The sequence below is a fragment of the Salvia hispanica genome, chromosome 3 (genome assembly GCF_023119035.1).
Source record: "Salvia hispanica cultivar TCC Black 2014 chromosome 3, UniMelb_Shisp_WGS_1.0, whole genome shotgun sequence".
Lineage (NCBI taxonomy): Eukaryota > Viridiplantae > Streptophyta > Magnoliopsida > Lamiales > Lamiaceae > Salvia > Salvia hispanica.
Window position 1 is genome coordinate 20,292,500 of NC_062967.1, and position 16,235 is coordinate 20,308,734.

Genomic DNA, 16,235 nt, shown 5'->3' on the forward strand with positions numbered 1-16,235 from the left:
GCAATTACTGCAATTCAATAGCTCTTTTCTTGAATTTCTAAATTATATATGTGAACTACCTAATTGAAGTTGTGCTTCTATGCAAAATCTGATATTGTTCCAGATTTGAATTAGTCAAGTGAGAGGCTCTGGTCAGCAGATTTTAATTATGATACCTTCGTGCATAGTCTGTATTTGTTTCAGTTTTCTTAAATTATGATGCTTGCGTGCTTAATCTTTTTTAGAAGCTTGTTCTAGTTCACTCCTTTGGCCAAGAACGGACTTACCATGAAGAGAGGTTAACCAGCAAATCGAAGTTCTCGGGTTCTCCAGCCAATGGAAGTAAAATCGATACTCAAGCCTGCGAAGAGGCGAAATCTTGATGAAGAGGTCGCAAGGAGGCTGTGAATTTTGGCGGCTCCTCAATAAATTTATGTCTAGGGTTAGATGAGGATAATATTGGAAATAAGAAAAATATATGAGGATATTTATGGTATTAGAAGCTATTCTTAACTGCCTAAAATCCAAACCAAACATCCGAATTTAAACTATAGAAATCATAGAAGTCAATCCAAACAATAGAAATATTTCTCTCCTGCTATGAAAAGGGAATCACTAACAAGAGCCATCACTTTTCTTGAGAAATCATAAAGGGCAAACCAAACTAATCCTTATGGAACAGAAGAGTAAATAAAAGTGATGTGTTGCTTAACTATTCTGAAACTAAAGAGTTCATACTTTTCAAGAACGAAGTAGTAAGAAACAGTCCATAGGACGAAGGGAGTAGATATTTTATCTTTGGTATTTTAATTTGTATTTAAGTTTAAACTATAATTGTTAAAAAACTAGCCATAGAAATTCCAATCAAAATTAAAGGGGGTGAAACGTATTGTCAGAGTTAGTATACTGAAAAGCATGTTTCGAATGTTCTGTATATGTAAAACCCTTTATCGGTTTAATCCATTTATGAAAAGAAATAATTTTGTTACATTGGAAAACATGGATTATATTTTCTTTTACACTCAACACACTAAATAATATCTCCTAGAGCCCTATGTCATTCCTTAGAGTGTCACCAACTTTGGACAACGGGGGTATCATTTAATTTTACACTAATAATATATATTCATGTTCGAGTTTAAACATATATCCCAAAAATCTGATAATTAAATGTTTTACATTCTATAAATACAACTAGTATTCATCATTGTGCAATGAATTGATCATATGCTAATTTTATCATTAGCAATCCGATTAGGATTTTGGGCTTGCCCTAAACCTGAATGTTTAAGGTTTAAGTTTTCAAATTGATAAAATTTCAACTTGATTAGACCGCATAACGATAAATCAGCAATTCAAGTAGATTTGACCCAAAATCCATTAAACTGACCCGATTGACATCCTTAGGTGTAACTAGGGATGGAACCCGATGTAAAATGGTTGTTTAAATGAAAATTGTCAAATGTTGTCATCATCAGTTTGGTGAAGGCATTTGATCATTTTAATCAACATCTTTCTTCCATTATCCTCCACTAATTCTATGTTTGTTTGAACTTTTTATTTGGTTGAAACCTCTATCAGTTATATTGGTTTTATATTTAATGTAATCTTTTGTTGTTTCTTAAAAAAAACAAATCTTGGGCTTATTTGTATATGGGGAGATTCAGCAAACATGCAAACTACAAAGTTATAAGCTAAATAACACGAACGAGTAGAAATAACAAGAACTACGATTATATTAAAACTACTTGGGATTAAAACGAAGCTAGAGAGTTGTTTGACAATGAATTTATAACTTAAACATAAACTTGAAAACACAGAACAAAAATTCTTTGGAGGTGGAAAATGATATGAGGCATTTAAGCTAAACTAGTATTCATTCACTCTCACTCTATAGGATTTGTAGATTCTGATACAACAACGTTCTCAATGTTCACATCTGTTTTCATCTACCAAAGTGTGTATGTTACAACTACTGCCTGTAGAAGTATTAACAGCAAACTATAATTACTACCGCGGCATGGAGGAAGATCTCGGTGCCACCGGGGAAGAAACAGAAGCAGAGTGGAGGAGAGGTGTACCAACCAGAGTTGAACCCTCGTTAGCAGATGGTGGGGATTGATCATCGCTGATGGCAACCGTGGTTTGTTGCAGCTCGATTTCTGTAGCTGACTGAGGGGCGAATCGGGGACTATCTATTAACTGATGGTCATCTTCCTCGACTGACATGACCGTGCTAGTATCTGTGTGGATGGTTGAATCGTCTGTGAAAGCGCCCATTTTTCTCCTCCTCCGAGCTGCCTTTCCCCATCCGTGGATTGTGTCTCGTATGTTGCGTGGGATCAGAGCTGCCTTGTAGTTCGTTCCCATCTAAACAACGAAAATAAACAAAACATTAAAAGAGGGCAATTTAACATAGACATACACATGTTCGTGCTATTGAGGATTTAAGCTTCGTATCTATCACCTGTGTAACCAATGCATAGAGAGGTAGGGTGCTGTAGCTGCACAAAAATTGCCCTGCAAACCTGGAGGAACACTAGAATCTTAATCTTAGTTTTTCTTCGGGGGTTGGCAAAAGTTGAAGTCAGCATGTGACCCTAAGGCGTACCCAACAAATATTCGTAAATACACTAGTAAGTGGTTCCTTATGAAGCAAGACTTGTAGCCAAACTGCCACTGCAATGTAAGACAAAGATTCGTCACAACTTTCTCATTTACGATGTTGTAATTAACAAAAACTTCAAGCATATCACAACCTTTCACGTCAGTCCGAATTATCCATTGTAAAAGAATTGTGACATTTGTGGGAAAGCCATAGTTTAATGAATGATGAATTTGGACTCCTGATGCTAGACATATCTTTCTCGAAAATATTAATTCCGGAGCATGCCAACTTTGAGAACTTATATCAAAGCTCATTAAAATGTCGTGATCTTTTCACATCATATTCTTGACTACCAAAGAAAATTAACCAAAGCAAGAATGGAGGACATTACCCAAAACCAGAAGAATGAAGCGAGCTCAAATGAATTCTGCAATAGCGTTAATGTAGAAATCATTAGTGTTACATTTATTTTTTAACGGGAGCATAACATACACCACTAGGTGATTGAAGGAAACACGCAGACATTACAGACATGCACAACTCATAAGTGAATATCCAATAGAAGTAGCAAACCTGGAACAGGACTAAATGAATCAAGGTCAGCAACAGCTCTGGCTTCTTGAACCAAAACAGTTCATCTCGGGGTCTAAACTTAGGTCGGTTAAAACTCCCAGTTATTCCCGCACTCTCTAGTGCCAAGGTTGCTATGATATGTTGCAGCTTTGTGCCAACAAGTAGAACAAGCTGCAATTCAACACAATCTGCTATTTAAATAAAGAAATCTCCTACTTTTTTGTCCCATTTCTGTATGCAACTTATTGAGCAAGCTAAGACACATAATCTCAAATATATATCCAATAATAAAATATGCTTCTGTTTAGTAACTTACGGTGCCAGGAATAAGTGCAATCCAGAAGTAAAGATGGGATCCTGCAATAAAAGTTGAGGAAAGAAGATCAAATACGTGGACAAGAAATCAAGTGAAAGGCACATAACATAAACATTACAGCTAAAGTGGTGGTAGGAGTATCTGAAAGCGAAGTGGACCAGGATATGATTGCAATGTTGCACATGTAAATGAGTTTTATTGAAAAAATATGGACAATCTTCTCTAGTGATAATGTAGTTTCACCAGAAAATGACCCGAGAGAGAGAGCTTTTAACTAACCAACCTTTTACATTGAACAGCATAAAAGCTACAACGAATCCCCAGAGTGGAGCGCTGTAAAATCCACAAGAGTGTGTCAGAAAGCTTTTATGATGATCATAGAGCAACGCATATATTTAATGAATTTGAACTAATTAGATTCATACACAGCTCAGCCCAGCTCATACTAGAAATAAAATTCCGGGATTAGATTACACTAATAGAGAGAAAGTGCCCGTACAATGAACTATAATCCTTCATTTAATGGCACATGATAAGTTGTAAAAAGTACTACTAACAGTTTATCAACATTAAGTTCAGTTATTCTAGCTCCGCTGTCAGTGAAAATGATAGGAGCTTGGAATTCTGCCAATCTAGCAGAGAACTTTTGCCTTAGTTTAAGAAGCATGAGTATAATGTTTGAGTAATGAAGATTGTTAGAATTATTGACCATTTAATAATAGGACAATAGTCAGCATTTTCCATACCTGACACCAACTATCCTTTGAAACTCTTCTTCCATAGAACGAATCATATAGCTGTGGAAATCATATGTCGATGTGAGGTTGTGGTTCTGCCATAAAAGAGAAATAGAAAAGTAAACAGTAAGCTTAATATGTCCAAGTCAATACTTAAATTGATGCAAATCCAACGGAAAGTAAAGTGGCATAAGGCAAATAAATCCATGTACGGGAAAACAGGGAGATAAAATAATTATCTATCGATAGCAGCATTTGTTAGGTGCATTTTTGTACGGAAAGTTGATAAAGTGTTTATAAAAGACGTCATCTTTCGAAGAAAATGGCATATAAAAGAGATACCAAAGAGATCAAGTATGTGACATCTATAATAATTGCTTTCATGAGTGTCAATAGTATCCATGCAGATAGGCATTTCTAAATTATAGGCTTGTGAGATAAGTCATCCTATGTGTATACACTGGATTCAAGTAACTGTTAGGACAGAAATTTCTGCAGCCTAAAAACCCAACATCATTTTGCAATAAATTGTCCTGACTTGCCGTTGTATTTGGAAACAAATATTGAAGTGACGGAATTTTTTAATGGAGAACAACGCTTTGAACATGAATCATACAGTGCATGTTTTCTCACTTTAGAGAATAATGACATGAAGTTAATGTTCACGTACCATGATGAATCCTTGTCGAAGGGTAAGGTAATCTGCACGAGCAACTGAACTCCCAAACTGGCGGAAGAAGCAAGTCTGGAGATGCATCAATACTATCTAATCAGATGAATATTGTGTCTAGCCTCTCATAGAGCATTATCTTAAAACATCAACTATTGCAAACAAATATTTGTAAATGAATGGACAATAAGAATTTAGCGAGTGAAATGAAGAAAAGTTCTTCATGCAAGATCTCAGTGAACCTACCACCCAAACGAAAAAGTTGTTCCTCTGCATAGGAGTTGATGTATGGAGTCTCACAAAAGTTGATTGCCTCTGCAGTGTCATTGCTCTGGTTTTTTCTGCACAGATGAAAATGCAAAGGGAAATATTAAAGCTACTGACTCGGTGATTCCCAGAGCATTAGTCTTAGTTGAATTATACATTTTGTTCAATTCCAGTTCGAGTTCCAGTATTAAAGTTTACTCCCTCCGTCGATTGATATTCCATTTTTTGTCGTCCCAAGTGATCAATTTCCTTTTTAGCAAAAAGCAACACTTTTACTCTCTCCTACATCTTCTCTACTTTATTCTTTCTCCTCTTAACTCAATAAATATCATTTTCTTAACTCACGTTCACTTGAGGTGAGACGGAGGGAGTATAAAATATATGAAAATTACTTACAGGCATTTAGAGGCAAAGAGCTCAAGTTATATAGAAATTCTGATATCATTATGTGAAGGGAAAATGTTATAGTTATTAAATATTACATGATTTTCCACTAAGTTTTTTGATGGGGTAATCATGCAACATGCTATAATACCCGGGCCATAAAACGGTATCTGCTCAAAACTCACTGGCTACCAATATATAAAAAAGATTCCAAGGAACATCAGAATTCTTATTGAAGTTACTAGTTATCGTTGAATGATTTTCCTCTCTAAAGTTTAAGCTTTTATATGAAATTATCAACAGAAATTCATTTCTAGCCAGTAGCCAGAGCATGAATCCATTTTAACCACAGACTATATGCTACCTACTTGAGGTGTGAGCCAAATCAAAACGGTGACAAGTTAATTCAGCAAATCTTGAGATTTTAAGCACAGGATAGCAGAATGGGGTGAAATATTTCATTGGTATAACTCTCTCCTCAAATAAAGTTAGCATTTTAGTCTATAGCCTTCATTGGCAGTTTATTAAGGGACTATTTTCAGTTCCTTTAAAATCCATGTCTGATACTCAAATTCAAAAGAAGCATAATTTCAAGAATTCATATTGAGAAAAACAGATGTCACAGTAAATAAGTTACAAGGTCAAATTGCGGTATAAACAAATTGCTTTGTATTTACCACTTAAAGAGTTATGCCTGTCCAAGTGAGCCTCATCCTCCCATGCTCTCCAACTGTGAATCTAGCAGAAATGTTGCGCAACAAATATTAGAACTCTTAAAGGGGCAAACAAGGTCATATTCATAAACTTTTGAAATAATAGAAAATACATAGTGGAATCTCTTAACTTGATAAAAGAATTGAAATAAATTCGAAAAATATTTTTAGAAATGCCATATGTGAAAATAGCATAGGTATTTCAGTAGTAAATACAGTGAACCATCAAAGTACTACCTTTACAATTGCCAACAACATTGTTAGGCAGCTGTATGATATGTGTGTAATCGCCATAACAAAAATGAACCTATGGAGCTGCTCGAGTCCTTCATATGACACAAACGGTTCGCTGTTCTGCACGGGAGGTCATAAACTCTGTAAGTTTGTATAGAGATATAAAAAGATTAAACCATATGCCAACTATGGGAAAGAAACATAAGTGTGTATTTTGACTCATGATTTTATTACAATAACATGCCTCTGAGCAAGTATTCTGATTTAGATCCATCAATACTCTCCTGTGTGAGCGATGACCAAAGAAGGTCATCAGAAGTCCACGCTCCTGTAAATTTTCTGTTTCCTCTTCAACTTCTTTCTTTGTGCATGGGGCAAACGCACTGTCATAGAACTTCGAAGGTATGCAAATGTTTGATATAATGCTTGAACTTGCAGTGAGGAGAAGGGATATGAACCCGAGAAGCATCAACTCTGTAGCAGCAGTGTCACTACGTGAGGCAAGGAGTGGAAAAGAACCAATGTTGCAACAATATGGAACCAACAAAAGAAAAGCTTTCCATAGACCAAACGGCTCCCATTCTACAAGACTCTCAATACAGAATTGCATGAATCATCGCATTACCTTCCTTCATTTTCTCAACAGCAGCAAGCAAAGGTTTCCGGTCAGTTTTCTTCAGCCACTAAAAAATAATTATAAGAATGCGTAAGCTCATAGATGTACGACATTCAATTGCTAACAAAGTTGGAGATATATACATTCCTACTTTTCTGTACCTTTTAATAAGCATAACTACTAGTACTACTGAAACACAAAGAATATCGTAATGACAACAAAACTAAGGGACAACTGGGGGCAGCTATGTAAGGAGCTATACACACGAATAATTCGTCGCCATTCCTACTAATGTCCACTGACTTACTTAAATCAAGTAATATTGAATTACTAGATAAAATAAACCCACTATTTCCACAATGTGTAGACGATTTCATGAGTCAAAACTCAGAAGAAATAGCAAACATATACTCCATTGTCTCCATCAACAAAGCCAAACAGCCTGACAATCCAAACCATCCATTACAGAAATCGAAACAGAGTAACCTTAAATCAAACAGAGATACTGCATTTATCAAAAAAAAAAAAAAAAAAACAAGAAACATGGCATAACACAAGTATAACAAGAAACAGGCAAGATCTTCAACATTAAACGGAATGCAACTCACAAGTCCCAACTGGTGAATTGATCGCTCCACAAGCAGTGAAACAAAAACAAACATGGTCAAAACAGAAGCCACGGACCATGTTGGAGTCAGAGCCAAAGACCTCAGATTCATATCATTTTCTGAAGCTTCGGATTCAGACATTCTCGTAAATTCAAACTCAAAATCCACAGCTCCCCCAAAAACTCAATGCTTCAATTAGACCACAACACATTGCATCAAAAACACAGGTATAAAATAAAATCCACTTTGTTTCACAACTAAATTATACAAAAAACATAAAAAAAAGAACTCACACTACTCTTAAAAAGCAGCCATTGTTTTCGGTCTTAGATTCTATGAATAAAAAAGAGGGGTCGGAAAAACAAAACAAGATTTCATTTTTAGTCACCAAGAAAAGATGGAGTTTTGAGATGGAAAAGCAGAAATTGATCCCGGGGAAAGGAGAACAATTTGTCGAACAAAGATGAGATGAGACAAGAAAGTTGTTGTTTTCAATCCCAAAACAAAAAAAATGTGATAATTTTGTGAGAGGGAAGTGTTAAATCAGAGTGAATGAAGGCTGATAGCTGTATTTAAGGTTTCAAAAATTGTTGCTTTGGTGAGCTCACTCCTCTCTGTTGAATCTTGAATCCAGTTGAAGCAGAGTGTGCACGAATACATGCAATAAATATGATATGCCAACCAATATTGGATTAACCCTATATTTATAGTACTTAGGAATCAGATTAATTGTGGCTAGTCCTAGTGCTATTCTAGTTTCTTGTCCACTATTGTGCAGTTGGGTGTCCTAGTGATGTGGCATGCAATTTCTAGTCATGATGATATGACACGAGGTGTTTGGTTTTAGTCCTTGAGCTATTGTGGATGCTCTTAGGAAAACTTGATTAGTACTCCCTCCGTCCCGCTTAAGATGACACATTTTCCTTTTTAGTTTGTCCCAACTAAGATGATACATTTCCTTTTTTGGTAACTTTCTCTCTCCAATTAACACACTCAACCACTTTTTTTCACTCCTATTAAAATATCCATCTATCTTCATCTCTCTACTTTAATACCTACACCCACCTTCTCTCTCTCCAATTAAACACTTTAACCAATAACTCCTAAAATCACGTGCCAGCTAAGCAATGTGTCATCTTAGCCGGGACGGAGGGAATAGCTTAATTTGAACTGGAACTTTTATCAGATTAAAATATTTCCATTGTATTCTAAACGTTTGGATTTTGATCTAATTGAAATGGTAACAAAAAAATTAACATATAATCAATTCAATACACAATAATAAAATTTAGTTATATTTATAAAATGTAAAATACTTCACAATGAGAATTTTAGGATATAAGCTTAAACTTGAAAATTAATAAATAATAGTTTTATTAAAATATATGACATGTGATACAGCGTTTAATAAACCTTGATTTGTTGAGTAATTTAATAGATAACGATGGATCGTGACAATTAACAACTAATTTTAAAATTTGTAAAATTAAAATTAACACGACTAAAGTTTAATTTTGATCCTAAACATAGGATTAAAATACGAATTTAGTCTAAATTATTTTTTGAAAAACAAGTCCATAACAAATGAAATCCTTATCAGAGTTGTCATTTTTTTAAGGTTCCGTCAAAAACTAACGGTCATGTCACTGTGTAATTAACGTTGACCGTTAGTTTTATGACAGAACCATCAATAAAATGACTACTTCGACGATATTTTCATTTGTTATGAACTTATTTTTCAAAAATTGAATGTTTTGGACCAAATTCGTATTTTTGGTCATATGTTTGGAACCAAAATTGACTTTTACTCAATCAACACATATACTCCCTCCGTCCCTCCGTCCCTGAAGAGTATGCACTATTTCCTTTTTCGTCCATCCACAAAGAGTATGCATATTCCAATTTTGGAAACTCTCTTCTCTCTAATGAGGCGGAACCCATTCTCCACTAACAATACTTAAAAACACTTTTTCTATCTATCCCTCTCTCACTTTACCAATAATGCATTAAAACTCGTGCCGAACCAAAAATTCATACTCTTTGGGACGGGGGGAGTATACATTATTTGAAAATTTTCAATGCATACTCTCTTATTTTTTCCCTTATTTATTACTAGAGTAAAGGCCAAAATTGGTCCTGAACATATGCTTGTTTTATGATTTTGGTCATAGACTTTATCTTTTGAATTTTTCGATCCTGTACATTTCAAATCAGATCACAATTGGTCCTCTGTTAACAATTCCGCTAATATTTAACGGTCAACGATTTTAATCACAATTTTGACCAATTAAAGCTGTTAATTATGATTATTTACACCCTAATTATATTCTTAATTATTTTAATAAATTTACATTTAAAATATACAACAAATATTAGTAAAAAAAACAAAAAATGAAATATACAGCCCAATTTAATTAATCAATCATCTCCTAATTAATCCTGGTAATGCTCACCAACATTGATCCCTCCGCCGCACCGGAGCCCCCTTTCTCCTACTGCCACACAGCCGCCGCCACCAAACGCAAGCGCCGCCCCGCCGGAACCCGGATCGGTACGTGTGCGAGATCTGCAACCAAGGGTTCCGACCAGAAAACAGGCGTCGCATTCGCCGACGTCGCCGCCGCGGGCTTAGTATCTTCTTTCTTATCCTCGCCGACGCTCACGAGCTCCGCGTGGCCCACGCTCTTCCTCAGCTGTCACGTGAGCTCAACCGCGTCAATGCTCTCTCCCACCACCACCACTTGATCCTTCTCCGCCCCCGACAAACGCCACCGATTCCACTCTCCATATCCCCACGCAGATTTTTAGGGCTTTTGAGCGGGATTTCTCGTCGTTCATCGACACACGCACCACAATCTTAACCTGCACAAATAATCATCATCAAATTCAAAATTAAATTGGCTAGCGATTCAATTAAGCAGAAATTGGTTAGGAAAGAGGAAGTCTCCAATTTCGTAGTGATTAGGAAAGAGGAACCCAGATCGGTACGTGTGCGAGATCTGCAATCAAGGGTTCCAGCGGGGCGGCGCTTGCGTTTGGTGGTGGCGGCGGTGTGGCAGTAGAAGAAAGGGGGCTTCGGCGCGGCGGAGGGATCAATGTTGGTGAGCATTACCAGGATTAATTAGGAGATGATTGATTAATTAAATTGGGCTGTATATTTCATTTTTTGTTTTTTACTAATATTTGTTGTATATTTTAAATGTAAATTTGTTAAAATAATTAAGGATATAATTAGGGTGTAAGTAATCATAATTAACAGCTTTAATTGGTCAAAATTGTGATTAAAATCGTCGACCGTTAAATATTAGCGGAATTATTAACGGAGGACCAATTGTGATCTGATTTGAAATGTACAGGACCGAAAAATTCAAAAGATAAAGTCTAGGACCAAAATCATAAAACAAGCATATGTTCAGGACCAATTTTGGCCTTTACTCTTATTACTTAAAACCTATGCCGAACCTAGGCATGCACAAACCTAGGATAGATGTCTCATCATTCTTTGTCTTCTACTATTATAATTTAACAACAAATATTATTACATAAACTATTATTTATTAGCTTTTTATCATTATCGATTTGCTTATGTTTATAAATTTATTGTATATGTTAACTAATAAATACTATTATACACATTAAAAAAATAATTATTATACAAATTGTATAAACCTGACGATAACTATTATACAAATAAATATTTTTCTATATACAAATAATATTTCTCAATAATTATTTATATTTATTTTTATCTATCAAGAATATATTCAAATAATAATTTTGTTTATATATATTATAAAAAAATAAAGCAAAGTAGAAGACAAAAGAAAGTTTTGTATCTCACATTGGAAAAAGATGAATGAATGATCTAAACATGTATTTATAAAAGAAAATATTTCAACATATTTTGTCTCACATTGAAAGTGAAACATAAAACATTCAAGGATGTCTCTATAAATGAGAAAATTAGGGATGGTTTCATAGAATTCATAAGCAAAAATAAAAAAATAAAAAAAGTTAAAGTGAACTGGAAAACTAGCCCGGAACCGGCAGTTTTGAACCGTCGCGGGAACCGGCGGTTTTTTGAACCGGAACTGCCTAAACCCTTGGCGGGCCAGTTTAGGTTCAACAATTTTTTAAATCGTGAACTGCCGGTTCCGGACAGTTTTTGAACCGTGTGCACACCTAGCCGAATCCATTGTTCATACTCTTTGAGGACGGAGGGAGTATAAGATTGGCGAAGAGTTGGCAGATGGTTGTTTGGAATTCATGAATTATGTTTAAATGATAATGCTTTTTAGAAGAGTGGAAATGGACGAGGGATTAAACCTTAATTCAATTAATAGACAAGGGATGGATCTGTCGATTATGGCAATAAGATTTTTTGAGTTTGATTGTACAACCTTAGGGAATTAGTGAGCGAGGGGGGGGGGTGGAGGAGGAGGAGGAGGCCTAGACGTCGCCACGGTTCATGAACCGCCGGTTCCCGGTTTGGAACCGGCGGTTCCGATTCAAAAAAATATGGTACCTGAACCGGCCCACCTAGGGTCAGGCGGTTCCGATTCCGGTTCCGGTTCAGTCAAGGTTCCAAGCCGGTTCAAAACCGGCGGTTTCCAGACGGTTCCGGGCCGGTTCCGTGGCGGTTTCGGTTCGGACCGCCGGTTCAATGCCGAAATTATTTTTATTTTTTTTAATTTTATTCTGGTATAGTACTAATTGTAGAGTTGTAGTTGTAGTTGTAGTCTTGTACTATCGAATAAATAAATAAAACGAGAATGACAATTGACAAATGGAGTAGAAGTCGACATTGGAGTTGGAACAATTGGAATTTTATTGAAACAATCATACAATCATACAAATTTGAACGATATGTGAATGTCGATATTACAAATACAAATGTTGAAAATTGAAATTACAAAAGAATCAAAAGACTTAAATAAAAAAAGTTGAAGTAAAAAATAATAAATTATAAATGTAAATAGATAGTATATATATATACTCTTAGTCGGCGAAGGAGATGTTTCTAGATAACTAAATTGAAGATACCTTTAGCAATTCAACCTTAATTGTTGAGTTTAATTTTAACCATCAACAATCATGGTAGAATTGTCAAAAGTCTCCCGGATTTAGTTTTATAGAGAAGTCTTCTTCACCGATTAGAGTATATACAAATACAATTATGTAATTGTATTTGTATATTTTAAAGTTGAAACAAATTGAAAAAAAAAAAAGAAATAAAAGAAAAGGACTTGAGCCCAACTTAAATTTAAAATTTAAGTTTGGTAAACGGTTTCTGACAGAAACCGGCTGTTTCATCACCCTACGCTTGCATGCCTATACCCTAAACCCTGAAAAGCTACCGGAACCGCCTAACCGGCGGTTTGGAACCGCCGGTTTCCGGCGAACCGTCGGTTACGAACCGGCGGTTACGGTTCTTGATTTTTCGCGAACCTGAACCGGCCCGCCTAAATCGCCGACTCCTATCCGGTTCCAAACCGCCACCACGGTTCCGGTTCACGGTTCGAACCGCCGGTGACGGTTCCGGGCCAGTTCGGTTTGGTGACGTCTAAGGAGACCTTTGGGAGTTAGTGAGCAATTTGGGGAAGAAGAAAGAAGAAGGATAGGAGAGAGACAGTTTGATTTTAATTTTGGGAGTTAAAATATCACTGATTAGTGACTAGGTTAATTAGATTATAATTAAGTTATTAATTTGATCAAATATGTTTGACTGTTAGTTTTAACGAAGAAAAGTTGATTTTGGACTAAAACATATTGTTTGGGACTAAAAGATTACAAGCTTAATGTAAAGGACCAAAAAGTTTATATGGGCAAATGCAAGGGATCAAAAATAGACTTTAGTCTAAAATTTTCACAAATGTTCATATATTTCGTAAAACAATTTTATATCAATACAACTTATATAATATGTATATATTATGCTTGTACAGTGTCAATATAAAATTGTGTTGATATTGTCATGTCTTCGTGTTGATATATTTAAAACTCCCTCTATTTTATTGTAATGGACGCATTTCTTTCCGGTACCGAGATTAAGAAAATGGTGTGTAATGTATTAAACAAAAAGATAATTAAGTAGGGGAGAAGAAAAAGTAGAGAAAATAAAGTAAGAGAGAGGGAAAAGTAAGTGAAAAAAATGTATTGACTTTCATTAAAAAGGGAAATGACTCCACTACTATGGAACGTACCAAAATGGCAAAATGTCTCCACTACTATGGAATATAGGGAGTACATTATATTGACAGTGTGTTCATAAACCCTAAATTTGATAGTTGTTTTATCTTTTTAGTAATTAAAAAAAATGAAAAACAAAACTATACATGACGATTTAAAAACAATTAAATCTCTAAAATCCTATTGTCTTAAATTAGTTATAGTTAGCAATTAAATGATGAGTTAGCAATTGATCACGACTCCATTCTGGACAGTGATAAAATGCAAATTTTATATATTGTACAAACTTCAAACTATAATCTGAATTGATATCAATAAATATACATAGCATCAACTGAAAATGTCAATACAGTTGTCAAATCATAGTTTTGAATAGGGCTGGCAAATCGTGCGGATTGGGTCGTTATCGGGTTAACCCGATAACGACCCAACCCAATAAGGCCAAACCCGAACCCAACCTGTTAAGGAAACCCCAAACCCAAACACGAACCCAACCCGCCACCTTCAAACCCGGACACGACCCGAACACGATAATAACACGAACCGCTTTGGGTTGACCCGACACGATAACAGCACGACAACAACCTATTTTAGGGTATTTTACTATTTTTGTCATTTTCTATCATTTGTAAAAGTTAAGGAATTTACATATTTTAATTATAGCATTAATTTTACATTATAGCTTCTAATGTTGATTAAAGATTGAACATGCCTTCGGCTAGAATTCAAAAACAAAAATGCTTATATAATTTTAACAAAAATATTTTATTATACTTAGAAAAATATTTTACATCATATTTTTTCTAGTTTTAACAAAAAAAATTGAAACAAGTTAAAAGAACTAAAGAAGTAAAAAGAAAAAACAAAAAGAGTGAAAATACTAATAATTAAATTAAATTTATTAAATCAAAATAAAAAGAATATAATAGTAATAAATTATATTATAAAATTATTTGTAGATTAGTTTTGCTAGTACATAATATCTGAATTAACGTTTTGTATCTATAAGTATAAACTTATTTTTCATAAATTTATTCAAATTATCATTTTATTCTAAACACTAATTGAATTAGTACTATTTTTCATTTGGATCTCTCACGTATATGTATTTTATTTCATTTCTTTCAACTACTTTAGTTTTTGTAATTTGAAATATAATTTGAAGCTTGTAATTTCAAATATTTTCTATATATTATAACACATGGAGAAATATGCAAAGTAGGGTCATTACATGGTCATTTAATATTATTATCCAAAATTACATGAATGAAGACATAATTATATATTTTATATATATTAACTAATACACTTGAAGATTGTGTCACATGCCTAGGTGAACAGTGAGAGCAACAACCTTCTATCGTCGAACTAGCTCTTATGTATCATTTGATGCACTATAAAATATAACAGATTATTAATCATAAATTAATTTTATAATATAGGTCTAAAATTTGTTGTGGTTTATCATAATATTTAAATATATCAATTTATATAGCAGTCATATAATTATAGGATATGTTACAACTTACACGTTGGGTTCCACATGTTGTTATCATCATACCATCTCTATTATGATATTATTATCCACTATGAAAATAATTATAAAAGCAATATTAAAATAATATAGTAAATGAAATATTGAAAATATTGTGATTTATCATATAGTAATAATAATTTTTCATGATCTTATCAATTTATGCAGCAAGTGCTATACATTTGAATGTTGTATTACTATTATATGTGTTGAGTCCAACAATGTCTCATCATTGAAGGGCCCATATTATATTGTTAATAATTTTAGATAGAATAATCAACCAACATGTATAATATTATTTTCAAAATTAAAAGTTAGGAATTAATGATAAAATATCAATGGTTTCAAAAATAATATGAGAGAATTTCCAAACAAAAGAGTGTTTTCCTAATTTATACTTTGTAAAAAAAAAATACAATTTATTTATCTCATTGTGATAGTTTAAATAACATGAATAGAAAATTATTCCATTATTATTCTATTAAAATACTATGGATGGTTATTCTCTCTAAAATTTTATCTTTTAATAAGGGTCTGTTACATATCTTATCTGTACAACAATGCAAATGAATAATGAAAAATCATAAATAAGGTCAAATTAGTCACAAAAATATGTAATTAATAATACTATCTAATCAAAATAAATTAATATTATCCTTTTTAAAATTTGAAGGGCATTTTGTGTATACAATTTTTGTAAATTTATCTTACTCAAAATAAAAATAATAATATTAATTTTTAACGGGTACCCGCATCCGACCCGAATTTTTCGTGTTCTTAGTGGGTCGATCCAATAATGACTCGCAT

General features: G+C 34.0%; 1 protein-coding gene across 3 annotated transcripts; it reads right to left on the bottom strand.

The window, feature by feature from the left end:
- Positions 1–1,775: 1,775 nt before the first annotated feature.
- On the bottom strand, positions 1,776–8,344 carry LOC125212734 (MLO-like protein 11). Of its 3 annotated transcripts, XM_048112974.1 has the most exons (16): positions 7,999–8,344; positions 7,706–7,894; positions 7,107–7,164; positions 6,726–6,955; positions 6,485–6,601; positions 6,212–6,272; positions 5,130–5,224; positions 4,884–4,958; positions 4,223–4,308; positions 3,760–3,809; positions 3,477–3,517; positions 3,161–3,331; positions 2,979–3,014; positions 2,591–2,658; positions 2,447–2,507; positions 1,776–2,349 (listed from the first exon to the last, which is right to left on the bottom strand). In XM_048112974.1, the coding sequence occupies exons 2-16, from the start codon at positions 7,844–7,846 to the stop codon at positions 1,990–1,992; spliced, it is 1,650 nt and encodes a 549-aa protein (XP_047968931.1). In that variant the 5' UTR covers positions 7,847–7,894; positions 7,999–8,344; the 3' UTR covers positions 1,776–1,989. The 3 variants fall into 3 exon arrangements, with proteins under 3 accessions (XP_047968931.1, XP_047968932.1, XP_047968933.1); XM_048112975.1 differs by lacking the exon at positions 7,706–7,894; XM_048112976.1 differs by lacking the exons at positions 7,706–7,894; positions 7,999–8,344 and adding an exon at positions 7,447–7,561.
- Between the last annotated feature and the right edge of the window lie 7,891 nt (positions 8,345–16,235).

Coding starts and splice junctions, on each gene's coding strand:
- LOC125212734 (XM_048112974.1), bottom strand. CDS start 7,846: ATGTCTGAATCCGAAGCTTCAGAAAATGATATGAATCTGAGGTCTTTG. Junction 7,165..7,705: donor CAATTCACCAGTTGGGACTT/GTGAGTTGCATT, acceptor ATTATTTTTTAG/TGGCTGAAGAAAACTGACCG. Junction 6,273..6,484: donor TGTTGTTGGCAATTGTAAAG/GTAGTACTTTGA, acceptor CATTTCTGCTAG/ATTCACAGTTGGAGAGCATG.